Source organism: Hippocampus bargibanti, linkage group LG10 (assembly GCF_051943395.1).
Source record: "Hippocampus bargibanti isolate YZ-2025 linkage group LG10, ASM5194339v1, whole genome shotgun sequence".
NCBI lineage: Eukaryota > Metazoa > Chordata > Actinopteri > Syngnathiformes > Syngnathidae > Hippocampus > Hippocampus bargibanti.
Genome location: NC_142743.1, coordinates 9,729,409 through 9,753,546, shown reverse-complemented (window position 1 = coordinate 9,753,546; position 24,138 = coordinate 9,729,409). Strand labels below are relative to the sequence as shown.

Here is a 24,138-nt window from a genome sequence, read left to right as displayed (position 1 = left end):
TGATGATGGCCTTCGCCGGGCACCATTGCAGCAACATCCCTGGCCTCTGAAGCATGTAATTATTATGATAAAGTCTTTAGTTTCATCAGCACCTCCTATGTACTGTATTTGTCAATCACCCCATAATGATATAAAAAAATATCCCAGTCATGACAGCCACCTAAAAATACTTTTTTGGATCAAATGAACTGAACTAAGGCTTCAAATACAGGGTTAAAATGTTGTGAAATAATATACGTGGGTCAATATAAGGTCACAAAGTGAAGAATGCGTGTCTCCACTACTTTCTCATTCACAAAACGCGGCACTGTGATCAACTGCTGGGTTTCTTTTGTGCACGTGTTCTAGACGATTCTCTAAACCCCGCCCCTTTCTCCTCCTTATCGCTTCTCCCATTGGTCGTGAGCGCAGTGTCATTCAAACAAAAATTTGTTATGTACACGCCCCTAGCACGGAAACGAGTATTCTTACCTTGAGTTGGGTTTACAAGTTGAATGAACACGATGGCGCTATGTGACAACTGCCTCTTTTCTCCCCCTTGTAATGTCACAAGGGTGCTTTGAAATGACGTTACGTGTGGCCCCCCCGATTTGGAATTTCATTCGACCTTTGGTTTTGAATTCTGTTCGTAGCCTCGACGAGAAAGTGGGTGTCATGGGATGTTTGGAGCGTCTGCTGTTGTGCCCGCTTCTTCTGCTTCTATCGTGCGAGGTCCTACTATCACCGGTGATATATATTTTTCTTTTTTTTACAGTATTTGATGTGGTTGTCGTTCATGTTGTTTGTGGGAGCTGGGGGACGTTATACTGGGTTTGGCTATTTCAAGCAACACTTCAAAGTTGTCATTGGGCATAATTTATCGTAGTTGTTCAGTTTCCTACAGATTCCAAAAACACGCATGGCAGGCTGATAAAACACTCTAAATTGTCCGTAGGTGTGAATGTGTGAGTGACTGTTATTTGTTTTTGTGTACCCTGCGAATTGCTGGCAAACAATTCAGGGTGTCCTCCGCCTGGTGCCCGAAGCCGGCTGGGTTCAGCTCCAGCACCCCCTGCGACCCTAATGAGGATTAAGCGGGACGGAAAATGGATGGCTGGATGGATGTTTGACTTCTGGATCAGCGCCTTTAGTCAGGGGTCAACACTGATTACCACAAAAACAACAGCAGCAATTACAAAAAAAAAAAAGTATTTTAAATTGTGCAGACACGAGCAAAATACTGTAATTTACGTTTAGAGTGTATGTGTGTGTGTTTTGTACCTGTTTTCAGAAATTCTCTAAAAAGTCCATCTCTTTGTTGTGTGGGTCAACAGTTAATCACATTTAAATACACAAATAGAAATAGAATACAATGTCCAAATCGAAAAGGCTGCAATTAGAAATTCTTTCTTTTATTCGTTTGGCCAATAGAAACATTTTTATGCAGAGCACGAACTACTCTGTTATTTTTATTGTTTTCTATTTATATCATTATCTGGTCTATGGACTCCACCAGGTTGGAGTTTAAACATGGGAGGGGCGTATGTCAGGATATCCTGCTAAATAAGGAACTTTTCTGGAGTAGAAAGTTTGGAGGACCTCACCCTCCCATATGCACACGTGTTTGTTTATGGCCATCAGGTGGCAGGAGTCAAGGCGGTCACCCTCCCAGAATCCCTTCTGTTTGTCTCCACGCTGGACGGAAGTCTGCATGCCGTCTCTAAACAGACGGGAGAAATCAAGTGGACCCTAAAGGAGGGTTTGTATAACAGGAAGTTAGTTGTCCTTTTATGTCATCTATGTTTTATTATAAATGTATCCTTTTTAAATTTTTGACAGATCCGGTTGTACAAGTGGCCATCAACATCACTGAGTCAGTAACACACATTCACACATGTCCCCACCCCCCAAAAAAACAACCAAAACATGTATCTATATAATAATTTTTCCAGGCCATGTTTTCTCCTGGATCCCAGCAATGGCAGCTTATACATATTCAGCGGCAAGGACAAAGGAGGCCGGATGGTGAGGAATGAAGTGAGAATATGGTGAGTTCAATTTCTAATGTTGTTTTGGTGATGGCGTTCTCCAGAAACTTCCGTTCACCATGCCAGAGCTGGTTCAATTGACTCCATGCAGGAGTTCGGATGGCATCCTCTATACAGGTAAGTTGCATGTAAATGTGTTCACCGCCTCGTCATGGGTCCATTAACTCATTCACTGCCATTCACAAATGTGTACGGGCATTGAAATTATGACGTCGAGCGCCATTCCTGAATTTGTTCTTTTTTTCATGCTTGGGCGCCGATAAAACGCTGTCCGTGGCCTCTGGCAATGTTTTTCTTTTCCACAAGGGGGAAGCGGTTCCTTTTTTTCCCATGTTAGCGCTTTGTTCCAGCTTCAGCTGTTGTTAAAGCGCTGTATATATGTATGGCATTGTATTTTGGACAGTGGCCCTCATTTCAAGCTCATATAACTCCAGGCCCATATAATTTAGGAATTAACTTTTTTCTGATGAAAGAAGAGAGTAAGGTTTCTCACGCTGTATTGAATGTTTTTGTAGTCCTAAAACTCAATATTTTGTGGGTCCTGAAATTCAAGTGACAATGACAAAAACCCTGGCACTGCAGTGGACACATTTTTGCACATGTTTGGCAGTGAATGAGTTAAAGTAAGCCCCTCAAAAAATAACCCAACTGCCAAACATCTCGCTCATCTGAGTTGGGCTGAGTAATTAATCGTTTTAGGATGGCCATCAGACAAGATGTTGGGGTAATTCGCACAAGATTTTGTGCTATGTCAAAGATGCATTTTTAAAATTATTTACATTTTTTGTTAAGCTAACTCGTGCGGCTTGGATCTTCTCTCAGTCACTATTGAGTACCAAATAACGTTATCACTCAAATTGGCTAAATATGCAAACACAAAATAGAACCTGACAAGATGGAGAAGCTAATGCTAACTGCTAAATAAATGAAATGCAACATCTTTTTTTTCACAGGCAAAAAGCAGGATGTGTGGTTTGTCCTAGATCCTGAAACAGGAGCAAAGCAAACCAGTCTAACCACATCCTCGTCTGATTCCATGTGTGCCAACACCCCCCTGCTCTACATTGGACGCACAGGTGGAACTCATCTTGACACATGCACAGATTTTTTTTAAATTTCATTCCCCTCAATGTGGTATTGCGCTTGTGTTCCCCTCCGTCTTACTTGCAGAGTACATGGTCACCATGTTCGATACAAAGAAGCAGGAACTGCGATGGAATGCCACGTACAATGCCTACTCGGCTCTGCCTTTTGATGAGAAACTCGACTACCGTTAAGTACTCCCCCTTGCGCTTGTCATCACTCTCGTAATTCACCACTGCAGTTTATTTATACCTCACATCAGAAGATTCGGATACCTAAAATGGACGACTTAGAGTTACAATGCTACAACGTTATGTCTATGATTGAGGTGGTTTAAATTTTAGCAACATTTTGCCAGTGGCGGGCTGTGCATTTCACTTCTAGGCCTTCAGTAGTGCTTTGCTGCTGTGTTACTTCCGAGTAGAGTGAACGCTGGCGCGAAATGCTGCTCACCCGCACACAAAAAAAAGTTCTTATCCTGTGACTGTAAAGTGTCCTTGAGAGTTTTGAAAGGCGCTTAGAAATTAAATGTATTATTATTATTACGTCTGAATCAATCAGCTGCCAGAGTGGTGTGATATTACTACACATCCTCTTGAAGGTGCTGTTGGCCAGGAAATAACTTGTGACTTGAAAAAAATTAAAAATACTGTTATTGTTTGAATTTTTACGATGAACCACACGTTCATCGTAAAAATTCAAACAATAACAGTTTCATGATAACCTCATAAAATTGCAATATTATTTGCAATTTTTGCTAGTTTAGGAGCTGTCCAACCTTAGTGATGTCCATCAATTCTTAAAAAGTCCATCTTGAAAATGGCTTTAACAGTAAATCTCCATCCAAATCCATTTCTTCTTCCTCTTTCAGCCATTGTGGGTTGACAAAAGTGCTATTAAATCAACACAACAATATACTGTATTTGCTTATGCAGCTTGCTACCGATAAAGTGTGCTAGCTATGGCCAGTATGCTCTTATCACCCAGCGTCACCTGACGAAGTTTCTTGGATAAGAAGCGAAACGTCCGACACCTTAAAAGAAGTACAGATGACGGATGAAGAAACCTTTTCATCGCTAATTTCTAAAACTTACCTCTAAAACTTACTTATTTGTTTTTAAATATTGATGTAGCAGGAAATTTACATTCAACTCATTGAAAAAACCTACACGCATTTGGATAATAGCATAAAAAATAAAAGTCTATTTCTGTATGGATTTTCCCTCCAGGTATGGCTCATCTCCTGTCCAGCAGCGATGGCCTTGTGGTGACAGTAGACAGGGAGTCAGGTAAAGACTTCACTTCTTCCATTCGGAAAATGCATCTTTAGTCAAAGTCAGCTTTATTGTCAAATATGCTAATATGCATGACATACAGCATAGATGAAATTACTGTCCTCTCGGACCCAGCGTGCAAGGCACTTATAATGACTTAACAAACATAATAAACATGAAAACGCCAATTTGCCGGGAGAGGGGAGCGCCACCATCTTGGGGGAAAAAAAAATATGACAACACAGAGAGACATTCATTCTTCAGGACTTGTTGTACACTCTTTGTGATGACATGATGCAGTTCTAGATGAAAGTGGAGAGGATCAAAGCATCCTTTTCAGCATTGGATAAGGGACGTCATGTGGTGGACATCTTTATTTTCACCTCATCCCGATTGAGTTTCTATTCCAACTCTTTTTCCTCCAGGTGATGTGCTCTGGATTCAGGACTACGGGTCGCCCGTGGTGGGGGTCTACATGTACTCGTGTGACTCGCTTAGACACACCCCTCACCTGTCGCTCGCCGTGGAGACGTTGCACTTCCTCACATTCCCCTCCTCCCCCGTCGCCGGCAAGCAGACATACGCACACTCCACCCTGAGATGGACTTATCAGTTTGTGAAGGAGCAAGCCAGCGCACAAACACAACTTGTGTAAGTGTCACACGCGCACGCAAAATAACACCAAGTACGTGCAGTTCACAATGTGAAACTCGTGTTTGTTTTTTTGTTAACAAGCAGTAGTCATCACAACCCATTTCTTCTTGCACATGACATTTTTATTACCAGTATTTTTCTTGTCAGTGCAATTTAAAAAGTGGAATCCATTGATTTATTAGAATTTACTGAAAAGGAAGACATTTGCCAAATGGCAAGTTTAACTCGTTTGCTGCCATTCACAAATTTATCCGGGAAGAGAAAATATGACGTAGAGCGGCATTCCCGACATTGTTTTTTGTTTCTGTTTTTTCATGCTTGGGTGCCGATGAAGCGCTGGCCATGACCTCTGGTAATATTTTTCTTTTCTTTTGACCTCTGGCAAATTTTTCTTTTCCACAAGGGGGCAGTATTCTCATTTTTTTCCATGTTCGTGCTTTGTTCCAGCTTCAGCAAATGTTAAAGCGCTATATTAACCAATATGTATGTATTGCATTGTATTTTGGACAGCCACCCTCATTTCAAGCTCAGATAACTCCAAACCCATATAATTTTGGAATTAACTTTTTTTTCCGATGAAAGAAGAAACTCTAAGGTTTCTCACGCTGCATTGAATGTTTATGTAGTCTGAAAACTCAATATTCTGTGGGTCCTGGGATTCAAATGACAATGACAACCCTGGCACTGGAGCAGACACATTTTTGCACATCGTCTGGCAGTGAATGAGTTAACAAAAACATCCCACCATTATTACAGCGTCACACAAATTCAGCAGAACTTATGCATTCGAATTGTTCTGTTTTCTTAAATTGTGCATACGAGCAAGACACAAATGGAAATGTAAAAAATATTTATCACACTCCGTTATCATGACAAAATAATGTTCACTTTTTTTTGCAAACAAATATGCCACAAATGCCTAATTCACTTTGAAATATCTCATGTACAATAAAACGTATCCTGTGACTATAAAGTGACCTCAAGAGATTTAAAAGGCACTCTCAAATGAAATCTATTATTATTATTATTATTAAATCCGATATAGGCCATTCAGGGATGACAGCTATGACATTGGACATCTTATCGTGTTATCACGTTATCGGTTGCACAAAAGGGTTAAAAGTGTTCTCGGGAAACATTCACTTGTCTCATGACAGTTCAAATCACTCCATTTTGGCATGGCACATTTTTCATGTCTGTTCTCGGTACGACGCTTGTTGCCATGACAACCACGGCTCGCAAGTCGGGGCTAGCGTCAGACCCCACATGTTCTTATTGTTGCCGAAGTGATAACATTGTCCCTAAATTGAATGACAGTCATCCAAACCGAGCAACTGGCAAAAAGTTTGCAACATTTTTGTTGTTTTTTTTTAACACTGTTGCGAGGAGATGTCTAGAAGTTCCCCCCATGCCAGGGGATTTCCACTCTTGCGCAATATGTATTTAATTTAAAACAGATTCTTATCTTACAGACAGTGTATTGTAGGTGTTTCACATACCTGACATGTTTCGGCGTATACTTCCGCCTTCGTTGACGAATGGGGGCATCTGTACAAAATACAATAAATCCATACATTTCTTTCTTATTGATTTTTATAGCACTTTTGCAGTTGAAGCTGTAACAAAGCGTTAACATGGACAAAAGGCATATGCTGCCCCCTCATGGAAGTGAAAAAACATTGACAGCGGCCTGACCAGCGCTTTGTCGGCACCCCAACAAGAAAAACCAAAACCCGAGCTAATTCGTGAATGGTGCTCCATGTCATGCTTTTCAATTCAATTTTCAATGTTCAATTTTCAATGTCAATAAATTCGGGAATGGCAGTGAATGAGTTAATGGCAGGATAATTATGTATACTTTTTTAATAATACTAATACTGATACTAATACTAATACTAATAATACATTTCATTTATAAGCGTCTTTCAAAACTCAAGGTCACTTTACAGTCACAGGATATGTTTTTCTGTTTTTTAATAACTTCTTCAGGCCCACTCTGTACGTCGGAAAACTGGACTCGCACCTCTACGCCTCTCCTTCCCTCATTCATCACAGATTGTCCTTAGTGGTGAGTTGAATTACAAATCTTATTTTCCGTTACCATCCTGTTGACAAGTGGATTCAATGACGAGCTCTCGTTTCCACGGCAGCCTCGAGGTCTGACCCTGGGTCATATTGAAGGTCCCAAGACGGCTGGTGTGACGGTCAGCGGCCAAGGGGAGCGTGACATCATGCCAGTCACCGATGTGCGCTATCCTCCTGGCAGCACCAGCAGCCGCAAAAACCACTGGTTGTTAATAGGTACTCGTATACTTGTGGAATGGAGGTTCGTCTCAATTTCGGAGGAAATTACGCAGGAGTAATTGAAATAATTGAATACATGTACTTCTGGTATTTACTACTGTGAATGATGGAAGAAACTGCTTAATGTTGAGTGTGATGTGTTACCCGCTCGAGTGACTGCATGAGGAAAAACAAAAAAGGCTGATAAAAACCATGACAAAAACCAACGGTGCTTGGAACGGATTAGGGTATTTACATGGAAAATGCATCTCTACGTATAAACCTTAAAATATTTCACTTGAGCCTTTTATAGTTAGAAAAATATACATATGTATCTCTATAGTGGTACCTCTACTTACGAAAATAATTCATGAACCAAAGACGGCAAATCACGACAGTTAAAAGTTAATTTTTATTCCATACTTTTTTTTTTTTTTTTTAATAATGCATAACTCTTATTTATTGCGCAATAATCAAATTTTAACATGCTTTGTTACACATTTTGATGCATTTTTATGCTTTAGGAAATATTTATGTTGGAATTCTGGGGTTGCTTGGAACAGATTAGGGCATTTACATGCAAAACGCATCTTGATTTACAACCATTTGTAGTTATAATATTTCTCTCGGAACCAAATAATTTCATAACTCTCAGTCTATCAACTGACTGGAATAAGGACCCCTCCCCTCCTCTTATTCCAAATTGCAACCTTTATAAATCAAATATTGCATTCGACTAGATTGCGATGTCGATTTGGATTGGACAAACTGTCGTCCAATCCTTATCATTCTAAAAAGCCTCAATGTGCTGCAGGCCACCACCAGGTGCCGCCAGGAGCGCACACCACCATGTTAAGGGAATCTCAACTCGGCCTGCCGCGCTGCAGTGACATCATCCCTCCTCTATACTCCAGCTCTCCAACTTCGCACACCTCCCGCAACAACCAATACCCCGTGAGTCCTTATCTGGCGCCATTTCTCTCCTTTCTCAAGATCTCCATCCTCTTGTCGTTTCATTTTTATGTAATCCTCCAGTTGTGTCCAGTTAACCGAGGAGCCGGTGACAAGAGAGGATTGAAAAATTCCCAGAATTCGGTCGCCGTGCATTCCGTCTTCATGACGGAGGACCGCCTGGTTCTGGCTGTGTTGACCTTCCTACTAGGAGGATTGTTAGCGTGGACCTTTGCATTTATCGTGAGTCATTCCACTTGCATTTCTTCACCTTCACCTCATTGTTTTTTTTTCCTGGAATATCTCAATCATGACGTGGGTGAAATGTTTCTTCACCAGCGAGCGGCCAAGAAGCTCAAAGCTGTGAGACAGCAACTGGAGCAGCCGTTTGAAACTCGCGTCCAGCGCTCACAGACCAACATGCCCCCGCCGAGCATTAGAACTTCCAACTCTCCCGTTTTTACCAACAACAACATTGCGAGCGGTAAACTGGGGAAGGGGGACGGGCAAATTATTCTTGCATCTCCACAAAGGAACAAAAAAAGACAATTCAACCTGCAACAGAACTCAAACACCGTGTGAATAAAAAATAAAAGACAACTTATTGATTTTTTTTCTCCACCCAGACTCCCAGCATGCAGTGGGAGACACTCTATTAAAACTTGATAGCAGTGGAGCCTCAAGTGTGAATGCTAATGACACGGCGGACCTTCATCCGGCCAAAGGTAGCATCCCAACTGCGTGCTACTTTCTTGGATGACTTTGAATCAACGCTGTTTGTTTCTCTCAGCAGAAAATGAGGAGGTGCGCTTGGGTAAGATCTCCTTCACCAGATCCAAAGCCCTTGGGCGTGGCAGTTCGGGAACATTCGTCTTCAGGTATGTTTCAAAGCGACCGCTTAAGCCCTTGTCAGAGATGTTCGGTTGGACACTGTGAACAAAGGCTCGAACACAGGAAGATTGTCTTTTACTGGCGTCAGGGGATGCAGCCATTCATGACCGACGCCCAAATTCTGCAGCCCTCTGCCAAGCTATTGAGAGTATATGCACATTTAAGTGATACATTAGTAAAACATAGTCTTCTTGATTTGAATACCACACCCCTGGATGTCCTACTCACCAACAACTATAAAACAACAGAACGTAGACATTTTAATTGGTTGTCCTTTATATGAACTGATAGATTTGTAACCTGGCTAATGACCACTTTCTGTGAAGGAGTTTACTAAGTCGTACATTAGTTCAAGGCCAGATCTCCTACAAGAAGATGACAGTTTTTCAGGCTGTGTCTGTTCACCTCAGATAGACCTCAGATTTTCTGTGCTTCCGTTGTGGGCCTTCTAAGCATGAAACATTTAAATATGATCACTTCTTTTCTGTCTATTCTCTGTCAGCCCTGCCGAGTGATACGATAATCTAGAATTTTGTCTCGTTACCGAATCCAGGGGCGATTTTGACGGGCGGCGCGCGGCGGTGAAACGAATCCTCCCCGAGTGCTTGGAGGTGGCAGAGCGTGAAGTGCAGCTCCTGCGACAGTCCGATATGCATCCCAATGTCATCAGGTATTTCTGTACGGAAAGGGATAACCTCTTCACGTACATCGCCATCGAGCTGTGCGCCGCCACCCTGCAGCAGGTGAGTGCGTCCCCCTCCCCCCTTCTCAGCCCCTTGAAAATGATATTTGATATTTGTGTCTACAGTATGTAGAGGATCCATCAAATTTTCCCGACCTGAGTCCTATTATGTTGTTGGAACAGACCATGTGTGGCCTCTCACACCTCCATTCGCTCAATATAGGTTTGTGATCCACACGCACATGCTCACGCCAGACTCAGGCTGTACGACAAGTGTTTCAAACTTCATTTTTTTGCCACGGGCCACATTGTAGTTACGGGTTCTCTTGGGGGGCCGTTATGAATTTGGGGAAGCCATTGGAATGTTTAATCCCCGACACATAATAATAATAATAATAATAATAATAATAATAATAATAATAATATATCTTCTTTTCCTTTCGGCTTTTCCCTTCGTCGACACATAATAATAATACATCTTCTTTTCCTTTCGGCCTTTCCCTTCGTCGCCACAGCAAATCAGTGTCCTCCATCTTCAGAGGTTTGATCCGCATGTTTGTTTTGGCCAAGCTTTTACGTCAGATGCCCTTCCTGACACAACCCTCTGTATTTATCCGGGCTTGGGACCGGCACAAGAAGACTTATGTCCCTTTGTGGCTACAGAACAAGCAACTCACTCAGTAAAACGCTCCCAAACACAAAATGGTCATCGGCACAGCAACTCAAAAAAACAAAAACTAATAATAATAATAAAACTAATAATGAAACTAATAATAATAATAATAATTTATTTTATGCGCATTTCAAAGATTTCAAGGACACTTTACAGTCACAGACAAACAGATACTATAATAAATAAAATACAATTACAAATAGAATGTTGGGAGGAAGTGAGTTCCAGAGTTTGGGGGCAGAGCAGCTGAAAGCTCTCTCCCCCATCGTGCTGAGACAGGCAAAGGGGGCACACAGAGGTTGAGGGAGGAAGAGGATCTGAGGAAACGAGAGGGAATAGAAATTTGAAGAAGGTCTGATAGGTGTGGGGGGGAGGGGCAAGGTTATCAAAGTCAAAGTCAAAGTCAGCTTTATTGTCAAATATGCTAATATGCATGACATACAGCACAGATGAAATTACTGCCCTCTCGGACCCAGCATGCAAGGCACTTATAATTACTTTAACAAACATAATAAACATGAAAACACCAATTTGCGATTTGCAATTTGTTATGGATTGCTTTAAAGGACAACCTTTTTTGTTTTCTAAAATACCCAAAACACGCATATGATATTTTTAGTCAAATGCAAAACACCAATAAAAATGACTTAAAGTGTCCAAAATCTGCAAAAAATTGAGCTGCAAATTGGGCATTTTCAGAAAGTCCCACCCCCAGTTCGTGACGTCACGCCAAGACGTCTTACATTGCTAGTGAATCAAAACAATGGCTTCAGATTCGGAGAATATGCTTTCTTGTTACACATCCAGTTATGAATATGATTCAAATAGTTCTGAAGAGGAAAGCATACATGTTTGCAATCGATTAAATAATTTATTTCTGCCATTTTGACGCAACATTGTGGGAAAATTTCTCACCCAAAAAAAGATCCTGTGGCCACCTCCGTTTACACAGGCTGATAAATTCCTTATATGGCGCTTGGACGCCCTCTTTTGGCCTTCTGGTGGCTTTTGGGTGCAACACAAGGTCCCCAGACCAAACAAGTACAGCAAAATACATTGACGTCATGGAAGGACCGCTACAATGCGTCTTTTTTTTACGGTCAAGGGCAGTCCTTTAGTGACGTCACGTACGGACTCGTCACCAACTCAAAAACAAGACTTCCTGAATATTCAGCGCGAGTCTTAAAACGTAAAATATAGCTATATGCGGTGGAATCTTTGTAAAATACGCTCAGTAGAAGTCATTTGAAGCCATTTTACAAATTATGGACACACACACTTGTCCGGAGACGTCGGTTGTCCTTTAAATGTATAAAGAATAATTTTAAAGTTGATTCTATATTTGACCGGGAGCCAGTTGAGCTCTCGGAGGATGGGGATGATGTGGTGAAAGGATGAGGTTCTGGTGATGATCCGGGCTGAAGAATTCCGGACTAGTTGAAGTTTGTGGAGAAGTTTCTGAGGTACCAGATTTGGCCCCTGCACCTTGACTTTGACACCTATCCTGTACTATAACACACCAAAGTTTTGTCATTTCAACCATTTTTTAAAATCAAGAAATAGATTGAATTAATATAATATTGGATTAATATCCTAAAAATTGGTTGTACAATTCAAGATGTGCCTCTGTGCTCTTCTCCTTTTTCTGCCCAACTCCTTCATCCAGTCCATCGAGACCTGAAACCGCGAAATATCCTGCTCTCCTTTCCCTGCGCGCTGGGCAAGGTCCGAGCTCTCATTTCTGACTTTGGACTGTGCAAAAAGATCCAAGACGGTCACGACAGCTTCTCGTTGAACTCGGGCATACTGGGCACCGAAGGCTGGATCGCTCCCGAAATGCTGGAGAACATTCCTGGCAGCAAACCGGTGAGCCTCGCACGTTTCTACCAAATCACATTTGTTTCTCCCGGGACATCTGACCGCTTCTCACAACTTCCTAGACCGTCGCTGTGGACATCTTCTCAGCCGGCTGCGTCTTCTACTACGTTATCAGCATGGGTAACCACCCGTTTGGCGAGACTTTTATGCGGCAAATGAACATCCTCCATGGGAAATATTCACTCTCACAATTCATGGATAGTATACATGGTGAGGATGGATGCTGTGTGCATACGTCAATTGCTTTGGTCCCGTTTTTGACGAATCTAAAAGAATTTTACCACATGCATTCTTCCATTGCACCTTTTTCTCAGCCTATAAAAAAAGTGTTTAAAATGACCACACACTTTAACAATACTTCTTCTTTTCCTTTCGGCTTTTCCCTTCAGGGGTCGCCACAGCGAATCAGTGTCCTCCATCTATCCCGGTTTTGTGCATCCTCTTCTCTCACACCAGCTACCTTCATGTCCTCTTTGACCACATCCATAAACCCCCTCTTCGGTCTTCCTCTCGGTCTCCTGCCTGGCAGTTCAAGGCTCAGCATCCTTCTCCCGATATAGTCACTCTCTCTCCAAACCATCTCAGTCTGGTCTCTGAATTTCTCTCCAAAGCCTCTGATAGTAGTTGTCCCTCTAATGTACTCATTCCTGATCCTATCCAACCTGATCACTCCCAAAGAAAACCTCAACATCTTCAGCTCTGCTACCTCCAGTCCAACCATCATGGCTGGTCTTATACATTTTTCCTTTCATCCTAGCTGAAACCCTTCTATCACACATCACACATTTTTCTCCAGTCGCTCCAGCCTGCCTGGACACGCTTCTTCACCTCTTTCCCACACTCTCCATTGCTCTGGACAGTTGACCCCAAGTACTTAAAATCCCCCACCTTCTTTATCTCATCTCCCTGTAGCATCACTCTTGCACTTGGATCCCTCTCATTCACACACATATATTCCGTATTGCTGCGACTGATCTCCTCTCCTTTCCAGGGCATATCTCCACATCTCTAGTTTCTCCACCACCTGCTCCCTGTTCTCGCTACAGATCACAATGTCATCTGCAAACATCATGGTCCAAGGAGATTCTTGTCTGTCAGCCTGTCCATCACCATAGCAAATAAGAAGGGGCTCAGAGCGTTCCACCTGCACCTTGAATTCCTCCGTCACACCGACAGCACACCTCACAACTGTCTTATAGTCATGATACATGTCTTGCACCGCTCTGACATACTTTTGTGTCACTCCAGACTTCCTCATGCAAAACCACGACTCTTCTCTTGGCACCCTGTCGTACGCTTTCTCCAGATCTACAAAGACACAATGCAATTCCTTCTGACCTTCTCTGTACTTCTCTATCAGCATTCTTAAAGCAAACACTGCATCTATCGTACTCTTTTTTGGCATGAAGCCATACTGCTGCTACACAATTTGACAATACAATACATCCTAATTTATATAGCACTTTCACAACAGCTTTAGCTGTAACAAAGCGTTTCACATAATAGTCAACACAAAGGAAAATAATAAACATAAAAACATGGACAGTTGTGCAATATAATGACTTTCCCTGTGTACTCTGTGATGTATGAATACAAGACAAACACTATTACGTGAAGCAGTTCTAGATGAAAGAGGAGAAAATGAAAGCCTCCCTTTCACCGGTGGATCAGAGACGTCATGGTTAACGTTACACTCCACTATATTATCCTGACATGTAATAGAAATGTTATTTGTGTGTCTGTATTATACTGCTTTACGTGTGCACACTCTGGGTGGCACGATGTCCATTTTGAGACCAAAACTGTTGTATTCCTCAGATTATGTATATTTATCATAATTGTATGTTTTTTTAGGAAATACAGTTCATCCTCCATCTAGGGGGTTATGTTTCATACCTACCCCACAATAAGTGAAATCAGCCATTTCGAAATAACCTAGAGGCATATTTTCAGAACATTTATCATACTTATTTTGTTTTTAAAAATGTCTTTCAACACTACAGTAAACGATAAACATGTTGAAACCCATATTGAAAGTGAAAGCAATGGCTAAAACACAAAAGAGCCCGGATTAAAGGAACTAAACGATGTTTACATTTTATCAATAAATTAAAAACGAAGGAAGTTGGGAGATTTTAAAGCTTCAAAAAGTAAGTAAAACAGCAGCGCGTCACAAAATTAGAACGTTGTGTACAACCGTTATCGATCTCACTGCGCTTCAGTAAAAAAAATCCTACATAAAAATCATGTCATCGCACAATATAAAAAATACAATGTCCAAAGATGTCACTTTCTGTAGCCATAAAAAAACTGAATTACCGCAAACGACATTCAATAAAATACACTACAGCACTTCCTATTTTATTCTTTTTTTTTAAATGTAGACTCTTACCAAATGACTGCAGTGCTCCCTCGTGGTCAGCACCGGAATCACATCCATTAAAAATAAACGGCTAAGTGGTGTACTTAATATTTGACCCTGAGACTCAAATCAGACTCAAATTTGCATACAAGGCACTGGCAGCCAATCAGAAGCCTGTTTTGTGCTTCGGACTACACCGTGACTGAAAGGTGTACTTGAGAGTTTGAAAGCCGCTTAGAAAGAACAGTCCACGTGGCTTGTATCGATTTGCTTGTAACTTTTGCTTTATTGAATAAAACAAATGTTTGATTTGAAAAAAATAAATAATTCCCCTTGAAGAAGTTGTCGGCCACCCGGGGCGAGACGTTTTGAAAGTTGTACGCCCGATGTAAAAGTTGTACGCCCCGGGCCTCGGGGCCAGGCGTTATTTCAAACACTGCCATAGGAAACCATTAAAATGAGAATAATCCGTTCCCAGGTCCCCAAAAAACATAATTTTCTACTTTACAATTTTCTAAGCCTTAAAACTACACAAAATATACCTCATTTTATGTATAATAAATGTGCTATGGTATTATAATTAAAGAAATAAACTGGACTGTATAATAATGTATAATTTGTGATGGTCGTTGATGGCTTGATGGAATGGCATGTGCCGGTTTCATCAGCATTAAATACTTGATGAGGAACGTAACCTTCTTCTTTCACCATCTTGAGGAATGATCCCTTGGAGGTGCTTTCTCTGTGATAATTTTATCTAGTTCCTCATCAATTGTGTTCTGTTTAGCTTTTTGCATCAAGTGTACAGATGGCTTGTGCGGGTTATTTGTGGATTGATGGGATATTTTAATCTTCCAGTCTACACTCTGCTTTTGAGCTATCAAAGTTCAAACGAGTCCAAATTTCAGTTTTCGATCCATTTTCTCACCATTTCACTTTTGTTTTTTTTCCACTTTTGTTTTTTTGTTTCAAGCTCTGTCGTCTCCTTTTCGTGTGTGTTTCTATTCTCACTCTCTGTCTGTCGTCTGCCTGTCTCTTTGATGTTTAGTAATCCCCCCCACACTGCTGCGTTTTTGACCAATCACGTGGCTTTAACCAAAGATGCGATTTTGTTTTTGGGAGAAGGCCTTATTCTCTGTCTATTACCCCCAACCCCTCACTGCTGCGTTCTTGACCAATCACGTGCTTTAACCAAAGACTGGGGGCGGGGAATAGAGGACAAAACAGTCAGCCACCATTTTCTTGTTTAGAGAACGGGCTCGTTCGCAAATGACACATCACTCATTGTGGCAGCTCTGTGTGTATCCCGAAAAATAGTTTGTATGCCAAGGGAAAATTTTCATAAATGTAACGTTCGTAAACCGAAAAGTTCGTAAGCCAAGGGGTTCGTAAACCGAGGTATCACTGTAATTAGTTTTGTGAAATCATCATCATAGCATATTTTTGTAACCCTCATTGTCATCCGTTGGACAGTTATGCAATTCCAGTGACTAACCTCCAGCAATGTTATACCTCATCAGAAGACGTTGTGGCTGAGGATTTGATTAAGCAGATGATCAGCACAGACCCGGAATCTCGTCCCTCGTCCGCCTGCGTCCTCAAGCATCCGTTCTTCTGGAGCCACGAGAAACAGCTGCTCTTCTTCCAAGTCAGTTGCTTCACCTTCTCACTCTATGTCGAAAAACTCTGCGCTGTCGAGTTGACTCATTTCTGAAAACCAACAGCATGTGGAAGCTGGAAACTGGCTCATGGTCAGTCAAGTCACTAAAGTCAATAAATTGATTATATTATTATTTTGAATTTTCATATTTCCTCTTTTTGGATTTTACAAAATCGCTCAGCCCAACTACTTACCCAAGTAACTACTGTATTTGACTGGAGTCATAGTATAAAATAAAAGTATGCTTAGTACTCGGTTACAAGAGTACTACTGCAACCTCCTTTGAGCACAATAAAAATGTATGGATTGTGTTTTCAGTTATTTGCTGTGTATGTGTGTGTTTTCACGCAGGATGTGAGCGACCGTATCGAGAATGAACCAGCCGATAGTGAGATTTTGATGAACCTTGAGAGCGAGCATGAAGCGGTGGTCCGGCGCAACTGGAGGTTGCACATCTCGACCCCCCTGGTGATGAGTAAGATACGCATCCATATACAAGGATGCAAAGTTGAACGACTTTGAATTAAATGAAGGATGTGATGGTTGTTTGTTCGAAGTATGTATTTTCTGTAGCATGGGTTCATGATTACAATACACTACAAACCATCGAGACACTCCTCTACTTACTGGCATTCGGCATTCGAACAACGGTACATATGAACATTTTGTAGTAACATGTAGTGTTTCTTCCAGTTGTACACGTACATATCTTTTTCCAGCATATATTTTCCTAAATGTTTGTTTTAATACAAACCAATACATGTTACTTATACAACGGTGAGAAGGTTTCTTCAGCCGTCATCTGTACTTTTTTGAAGGTGTCGGACGTTTCGTCAGCGAACTAAAGTGACTACTTTACTTTACTTTTCACTTTAGTTCGTTGACGAAGCCTCTTGGATAGGAGGCGAAATGTCCGAAACCTTCAAATTTGTACAGATGACGGCTGAAGAAACCTTCTCATCGATGGACCACTCCTGTACGACTGAGAGCTTACACAGAAACATAAGTGAATATAATTGTTCTGTCTGCCACGTGGGTCGTTAAAAAAATGATTTTTGGATCATAATCCTTCTTTTCCATGTCCCCTGGGCAGACTTAAGGCGTTTCAGGACGTACAAAGTAAACTCAGTGCAAGAACTGCTGAGGGCCATGAGGAATAAGGTCACCCTGCTTGCTCCCCCCCCGCACATCCTCTGTGTTTTTTATCTTTATTTTTATTTTTTGCTTTTATTTTTATTTATAATCATACATTCAATTTATAAGCACCTTTCAAAACTCTCAAGGACACTGCAGTCACAGGATAAGAACAAAATGTGTTTCTGCGGGTGTTATATTTTATGTATTTATTTTTATGTTTATTGTTATTGTTATGTTTATTTTGTTATGTATTCATTTCTTTCTTTATATATTTTTATTTAGTTATACTTTTTTATTTGTATTTGTATTTTTATCTATCTATCTATCTATCTATCTATCTATCTATCTATCTATCTATCTATCTATCTATCTATCTATCTATCTATCTATCTATCTATCTATCTATCTATCTATCTATCTATCTATCTATCTGTCTGTCTGTCTGTCTGTCTGTCTGTCTGTCTGTCTGTCTGTCTGTCTATCTATCTTTTATTTTTTATTTTGTATTTTGTATTTTGTATTTATTTCTTATTTTGTTGGTTAATGAATTTATTTATTTATTTATTTATTTATTATTTTTTTGTTATTTATTTATTATTTATTTATTATTTATTGCTTGCTTGCTTGCTTGTTGTTTTGCAGAAGGCTCACTACCACGAGCTGCCGCCGGCAGTGCAGTACACCCTGGGCGAGCTGCCCGACGGCTTCGTATGCTACTTCACCACCCGCTTCCCCAAATTACTTATGCACGCCTACCACGCGCTGCAGGGTTGTGCCCACGAGAGACTGTTTCAATCTTACTACATGCCCCCCGGCGCCAAGTAGCAGCGACACCCATGTCACTCCTTTCACATGATTGCTTTTGGAAAGCTTCCACAATTTTTAGATACACCTGAACATACCTTGACTTGGTTTATGTATTTATGATTATTATTTTTTAACAGCTATGAGAGAGGATGTTCACAAGTGCTTTGTCATATGTCGAGTTACATCTCAAAAAGGAATTGATTACTTTTGTGGTTTTAAAAAAATAATTTTTGTATGAATTGCACTTGTTGCAGCAACCAGCCCGAGGTCTTTTGAGAAACAAAAAACTCACGTATTCCCGAAGGTAGCAACACTGACTGACAAAACATGTCTCCATTGATAACGACTTTGGTTGACATGATATCTTTTTACTCTTCAACCTACTGATGTTTACTCCTGTATTTTTTTAAACGCAAAGCTGTTTTCAGAATGAACTTGTTCTTACTGCACACGAACAATTTGCTCTACTGTAGAACCAATGTTGAGGGATTTCCTTATTTTCTAAATTAAATTTCTACTTTGATGAATGGTATTGATGTCTTTTCTTTTGTAAACTAAAATAGAGAAAATTGTCACTTTTATTCCTGTATTTTATTTCATCCAACTACCGGAAAGATCCATAAAATGTGAATCCGGAAACATTTTGATTTTTTTTTTTTTTTTGATGAAGAGTTTTCTTGGTTCCTTTTTTTCAAGGGACAATTTGCCAACCAAATGAAGTCACTTCGTGAGCGTTAAACAGACAATCCATTGTCTTTGTGTTCTTTTTCTTTGTTTTTATGAACGTTTTGGCATTGCCGTTCATTATCCACGTGACTTCATCCAGAGCATATCACATACACACCCTTAATTATTTTTATTACACACCAAGAGGCTAGCTCATGGAATAAAACCGTTCCACTCGGTGTTTGTTTGAACTGTAAATCCAATATAAATATTGTTTATGGTCGAAAACGGAGAGGCTTGAAAACCTCTCAACATGTCAAGCCATTTTTCATGATTTCTGGAGGTCCGCTTTTATTTTTATTTTACATGTTACAGTACTCCCCGTTGACCAACAGGGGGAAATGTCTCACACTCGTAGTAGAAACAGGAGGGACATTTAATGGCCAAATCGTTTGTTAAAGAGCTTTCGAGATTTTTTTTTAATTAAATTGCTTCGGTGGCCATTTAGCTCGTGAGTGAGTCTATATTGACTAATTAAACAAAATCAACAGTGGCTCCAGTCAAAATGTACCACGGGGAGACATCTTAACCATATTAATAAGGTGAGTCGCCTGTACAAACGTGAAAAATGCACCGGTTTAGCGTTTTACTGAAATATTTGAAATTAATTACCTTGAAGCCATACTACGATGCTGTATGCAATGTGCAGTCATGCGGACACAAACGTAAAAAATGTATGTAAGTCAGTAAAATGCACAACACAGTTTGTTTTTAATTGAACGTACACCTGTGAATACTATCATCTGTCGAAATGTTTCTTGTTGTTAATAAAACCGCAGCTTTCGTCAATGGCGTATATTAGCTTGTTAGCATTTAGCTAAAACGACTTTCGGGAGGCAAATCCATTGTTTTAAAAACATGTTTGATTCTTTGTTTCATGCTTACTTTGAACCGTAAACTTAAAGGACAACCGACGTCACTTTTTTGTTTCTTAACTGACATCAGAAAAACGTTTTATAGCATCTAAAATACCCAAAACACGCAGTATGATATTTTTTATTCAAATGCAAAACACCAATAAAAATGACTTAAAGTGTCCAAAATCTGCAAAAAAATTGAACTGGGAATTGGGCATTTTCAGAAAGTCCCGCGCCCAGTTCGTGACGTCACACCAAGACGTCTTGCATTGCTAGTGAATCAAAACAATGGCTTCAGATTCAGAGAATATGCTTTCTTGTTACACCTCCAGTTATGAATATGATTCAAATAGTTCTGAAGCCTCCGTTTCCACAGGCTGATAAATTCCTTATATGGAGCTTGGACACCCTCTTCTGGCTTTTGGGTGCAACACAAGGTTTTCAGACCAAAAAATACAGCAAAATACATTGACGTGATGGAAGGACTGCTACAACGTGTCTTTTTTGGTCAGGGGCGTTCCTTCAGTGACGTCACGTACGGACTCGTCACCAACTCAAAAACAAGACTTCCTGAATGTTGAGCGCGAGTCTTAAAATGTAAAATATAGCTATATGCGGTGGAATCTTGTTAAAATACGCTCAGTAGAAGTCGTTTAAAGTCATTTTACAAATTATGGACACAACTTGTCCGGAGACGTCGGTTGTCCTTTAAATTGGCGCATCTCAACGCACCATCAATGTTATTTGATTCAAGTGGGATGAAGAATATTCAGCACTTTGTATGCGGCGTTGGCTGTTTTAAAATGCTCTGTAAATAAAATTGAATCAAGTTGAGAAAATTAAATGTGCTCATATTTTGGATAGTTGGTGCCCAAAAATACTGCGCGTGTACTGTACACCTAAAGTACAAAATGTCCTGCCTGAATGAACGCCTTTCCATGTATTTCGTAAGCCACTGGGGATTTTAGTTTACGTTGCTTTATTTCTGCACTCGCCTCCTTGTGTGTGTGTGTGTGTGTGTGTGTGTGTGTGTGTGTGTGTGTGTGTGTGTGTGTGTGTGTGTGTGTGTGTGTGTACTAGAGGAAAGTGAATCCACATTCACTCTTTGAGACACGAAACAGGAAGTGGGCTCCTCAGAGGAAACTTAACCCCCTACATACAAACCATCTCCACTCCCCTTTTGGGTACTTTTACTTGTCTTCCGACCTTTGTACCCCTCACTCCCTCCCCATCACTCATCTTTTCTTCTTTACTGTTTATCCTTCTTTCCAGCAGACGTGGTTACAGTCTCCCTATCTTATTTTCTCCTCACGCCTTTTATGAATTAAGGTCGTTTGTGCTCTTATTTGAGCTGCCGCAAAAAAAAAATACATAAAAACAATAACAAATTGTTTTGTTACCCTTAATTCGAGGTATAAGGCCGAGCCCGACCCAAATTGTCTACCCTTAATATTACTGAATAGCCATTGGGGCAGTCGAAGACAAATGGATGAACTGTTTGTTGAGGCGTCAAATACTAGCTCCGACAGTAGCCAATGGTAGAGGTAAGATCGGGCCCAAAAAAATCTGACCCAACGGTATTAAAGCCCGACCCTAGCCCAAGCAAGCAACTTAATTTGCAAGCCCGAGCCTGAAGCAAACTCAAAATTTCACGTTTTTTTTATGAGGACGTGGGAGGATTTTTAATATGATGCTCCTGTTGTGTTTATTATTGTGCTTGTGTTGACTATTATGTGAAGCGCTTTGTTACAGCTGCAGCTGTTGTGAAAGCACGACATAAATAGTATTGTATAACAAATGAAAGCCTTTTAAACACAATTAAACGAGACTGTATAAACATTTACATCTTTTATATTTCGGTGGAGGTTACATTTACCAACTATTTTCTATCATTGATGGAGTTTTTTTAAGAGTTGACAGGAAAATTTAAGGTTGTCCGTCATTTTGACCGGTTGTGCCATAAACCACATAAGCAACAGTGCGTCCTTAAAGGACAACCGACGCCTCCGGACAAGTTGTGTCCATAATTTGTAAAATCACTTCAAATGACTTCTACTGAGCGTAGTTTACAAAGACTCCATGACAGATAGCTATATTTTACGGTTTAAGACTCGCGCTGAATATTCTGGAAGTCTTGTTTGCGAGTTGATGACGATGCCTGACGTGACGTCACGTCTGGAACCCCCTTGACCGAGAAAGCGACACACAATGCATTTTGGGTACTTTGTTTGGTCTGAAAACTTCGTGTTGATCCGTGTTGATGGCGAAATTAGAAGGAAACCACAAATAACGCAATGGTGAATCGTTGTGTGTTGCACCAAGACTACTATTTGATACTAGTTGACACAAATTCCTAGCAGACAAATCAGCCCATTTCCAACAGAGCTTGGGCGCCATCTTCTGCATTTTCTGGATGCTACATTACTGTTATTGACGGCTCAAATATATATGGGAGGACTTCTTAAATCGATTACAAACATATATGTTTTCCTCTTCAGAACTATTTGAATCATATTCATAACTGGATGAGTAACAAGAAAACATCTTCTCCGAATCTGAAGCCATTGTTTTGATCCTCGAGCAAGGCAAGACAACCTGGCGTGACGTCACGAACAAGGGGGCGGGACCTTCTGAAACTCGCCATCCCGAGGTCATTTTGAAGTAGTTTTGGGACACATTAACTCATTTTTATTGGCTCTTTGCATTTGAATAAAAATAACAGCCTGCGTGTTTTGGGTATTTTAGATGCTATAAAATGTTTTTCTGATGTCAGTTAGGAAACAAAAAAATGGTGTTGGTTGTCCTTTAAGAAGCGCGGCACTTTAAGACAGAGAGAGAAGTAAGAACACAGAGATACAAAAAATTCTACATAAATAAATTAGAAAAATAAACAAAGAATAACATTTTCTTGATAACAAGTCTTCCTTAGTTTACTATCCACACATCGTTTTAATATACAGTGAAACCTCGGTTTACGAACTCCTTAGCGTACGAACTTTACGAACGTTACATTGATGAAAATTTTCCCTTGACAGACGAACTATTTTTCGGGATACACACAGAGCTGCTACAATGAGTGATGTGTCGTTCGCGAACGAGCCCGTTCTCCTAACAAGAAAATGGTGGCCACTGTTTTTGTCCTCTATTCCCCGCCCCCAGTCTTCGGTTAAAGCCACGTGATTGGTCAAGAACGCAGCAGTGGGGGATCGGGTTACACACAGAGAGAGAGTGAGGCCGTTCTCCAAAAAACAAAATGGCCTCTTCGGTTAAAACCACGTGATTGATCAAGAACCCTGCAGTGGGGGGGAAGGAGAGTCACGTTCCATAAGGACTGATGGTAACTTAACCTCTGGTGCTGTTTGGTCGTGTGCTTCCGCCGAAGATCACTCCGCCAGCCGTGGTGGGTGTGTATTATGAAAATAGTGCTTATTATAAGGTTTAATTTTCATAAATTTGACATTTGTAAGACAAAAAGTTTGTAAGTTGAGGTGTTTGTAAGTTGAGGTCTCACTGTAATGAGTATTTAATTTTATGTATATTATTTTAGTTCGTTCGTTTTTAAAATGTAATTCTAAATTTGAAGATTATGGTGATTATAAATAATACAAACTAAAACGTATTAAAAAATGTTCTCGCTCATAACCATCGACAGTGGACGTATATCCGGTCACAACCGCCAAATTGCGCACGATTTCTTGAATTTTTCGACCCCCAGGTAGGCCAACTGTGGATAAATATAAAAAAAGAAAAGTGTCTGAAGAAAACAGAACGTTAAATGATACGTGGGCAGATTCGTTCGCCTTCACTGCTGACGAGACGGGTTTACCGGTATGCTTAATATGTAATGAGAAGTTAGCAAACACCAAAAAGTCAAATGTCGCAAGACATTTTCAGAACAAACACACAGCATATGCTCAAAAATATCCGGATGGAGATGAGAGAAAAAGAGCCGTTTCGGAACTGATGCGGAAGGCTGATCAGAGCAAAAATCATTTTATGAAGTGGATGAAATCTACAAATTCAGCTACATATGCTAGTTTTGTGGCCGCTCAGGAAATAGTCAGGCACGGGAAGTCATTCACAGATGGAGAATATATAAAAGAATCATTCATTAAGATGTCTGAACATCTATTCACAGACTTTAAAAACAAGAGTGAAATGGTGCAGAAAATCAGGGATATGCCCCTCTCTGC

General features: G+C 40.5%; 1 protein-coding gene across 5 annotated transcripts; it reads left to right on the top strand.

The window, feature by feature from the left end:
• Positions 1 to 497: 497 nt before the first annotated feature.
• On the top strand, positions 498 to 18,946 carry ern2 (endoplasmic reticulum to nucleus signaling 2). Of its 5 annotated transcripts, none has more exons than XR_016116292.1 (24): positions 498 to 726; positions 1,621 to 1,738; positions 1,819 to 1,852; positions 1,932 to 2,004; positions 2,072 to 2,144; positions 2,981 to 3,103; positions 3,198 to 3,299; positions 4,340 to 4,399; positions 4,810 to 5,035; positions 7,028 to 7,106; positions 7,189 to 7,339; positions 8,136 to 8,275; positions 8,357 to 8,515; positions 8,612 to 8,756; positions 8,899 to 8,997; positions 9,063 to 9,150; positions 9,717 to 9,906; positions 9,972 to 10,068; positions 12,185 to 12,384; positions 12,459 to 12,606; positions 16,279 to 16,406; positions 16,770 to 17,424; positions 17,512 to 17,579; positions 18,198 to 18,263. XR_016116292.1 is itself a non-coding variant. In XM_089006741.1 (24 exons), the coding sequence occupies exons 1-24, from the start codon at positions 544 to 546 to the stop codon at positions 18,378 to 18,380; spliced, it is 2,991 nt and encodes a 996-aa protein (XP_088862867.1). In that variant the 5' UTR covers positions 498 to 543; the 3' UTR covers positions 18,381 to 18,946. The 5 variants fall into 5 exon arrangements, 4 of the variants coding, with proteins under 4 accessions (XP_088862867.1, XP_088862866.1, XP_088862865.1 ...); XM_089006741.1 differs by having other exon boundaries at positions 16,770 to 16,893; positions 18,198 to 18,946; XM_089006740.1 differs by lacking the exon at positions 17,512 to 17,579 and having other exon boundaries at positions 16,770 to 16,893; positions 18,198 to 18,919.
• The last annotated feature ends 5,192 nt before the right edge of the window (positions 18,947 to 24,138 follow it).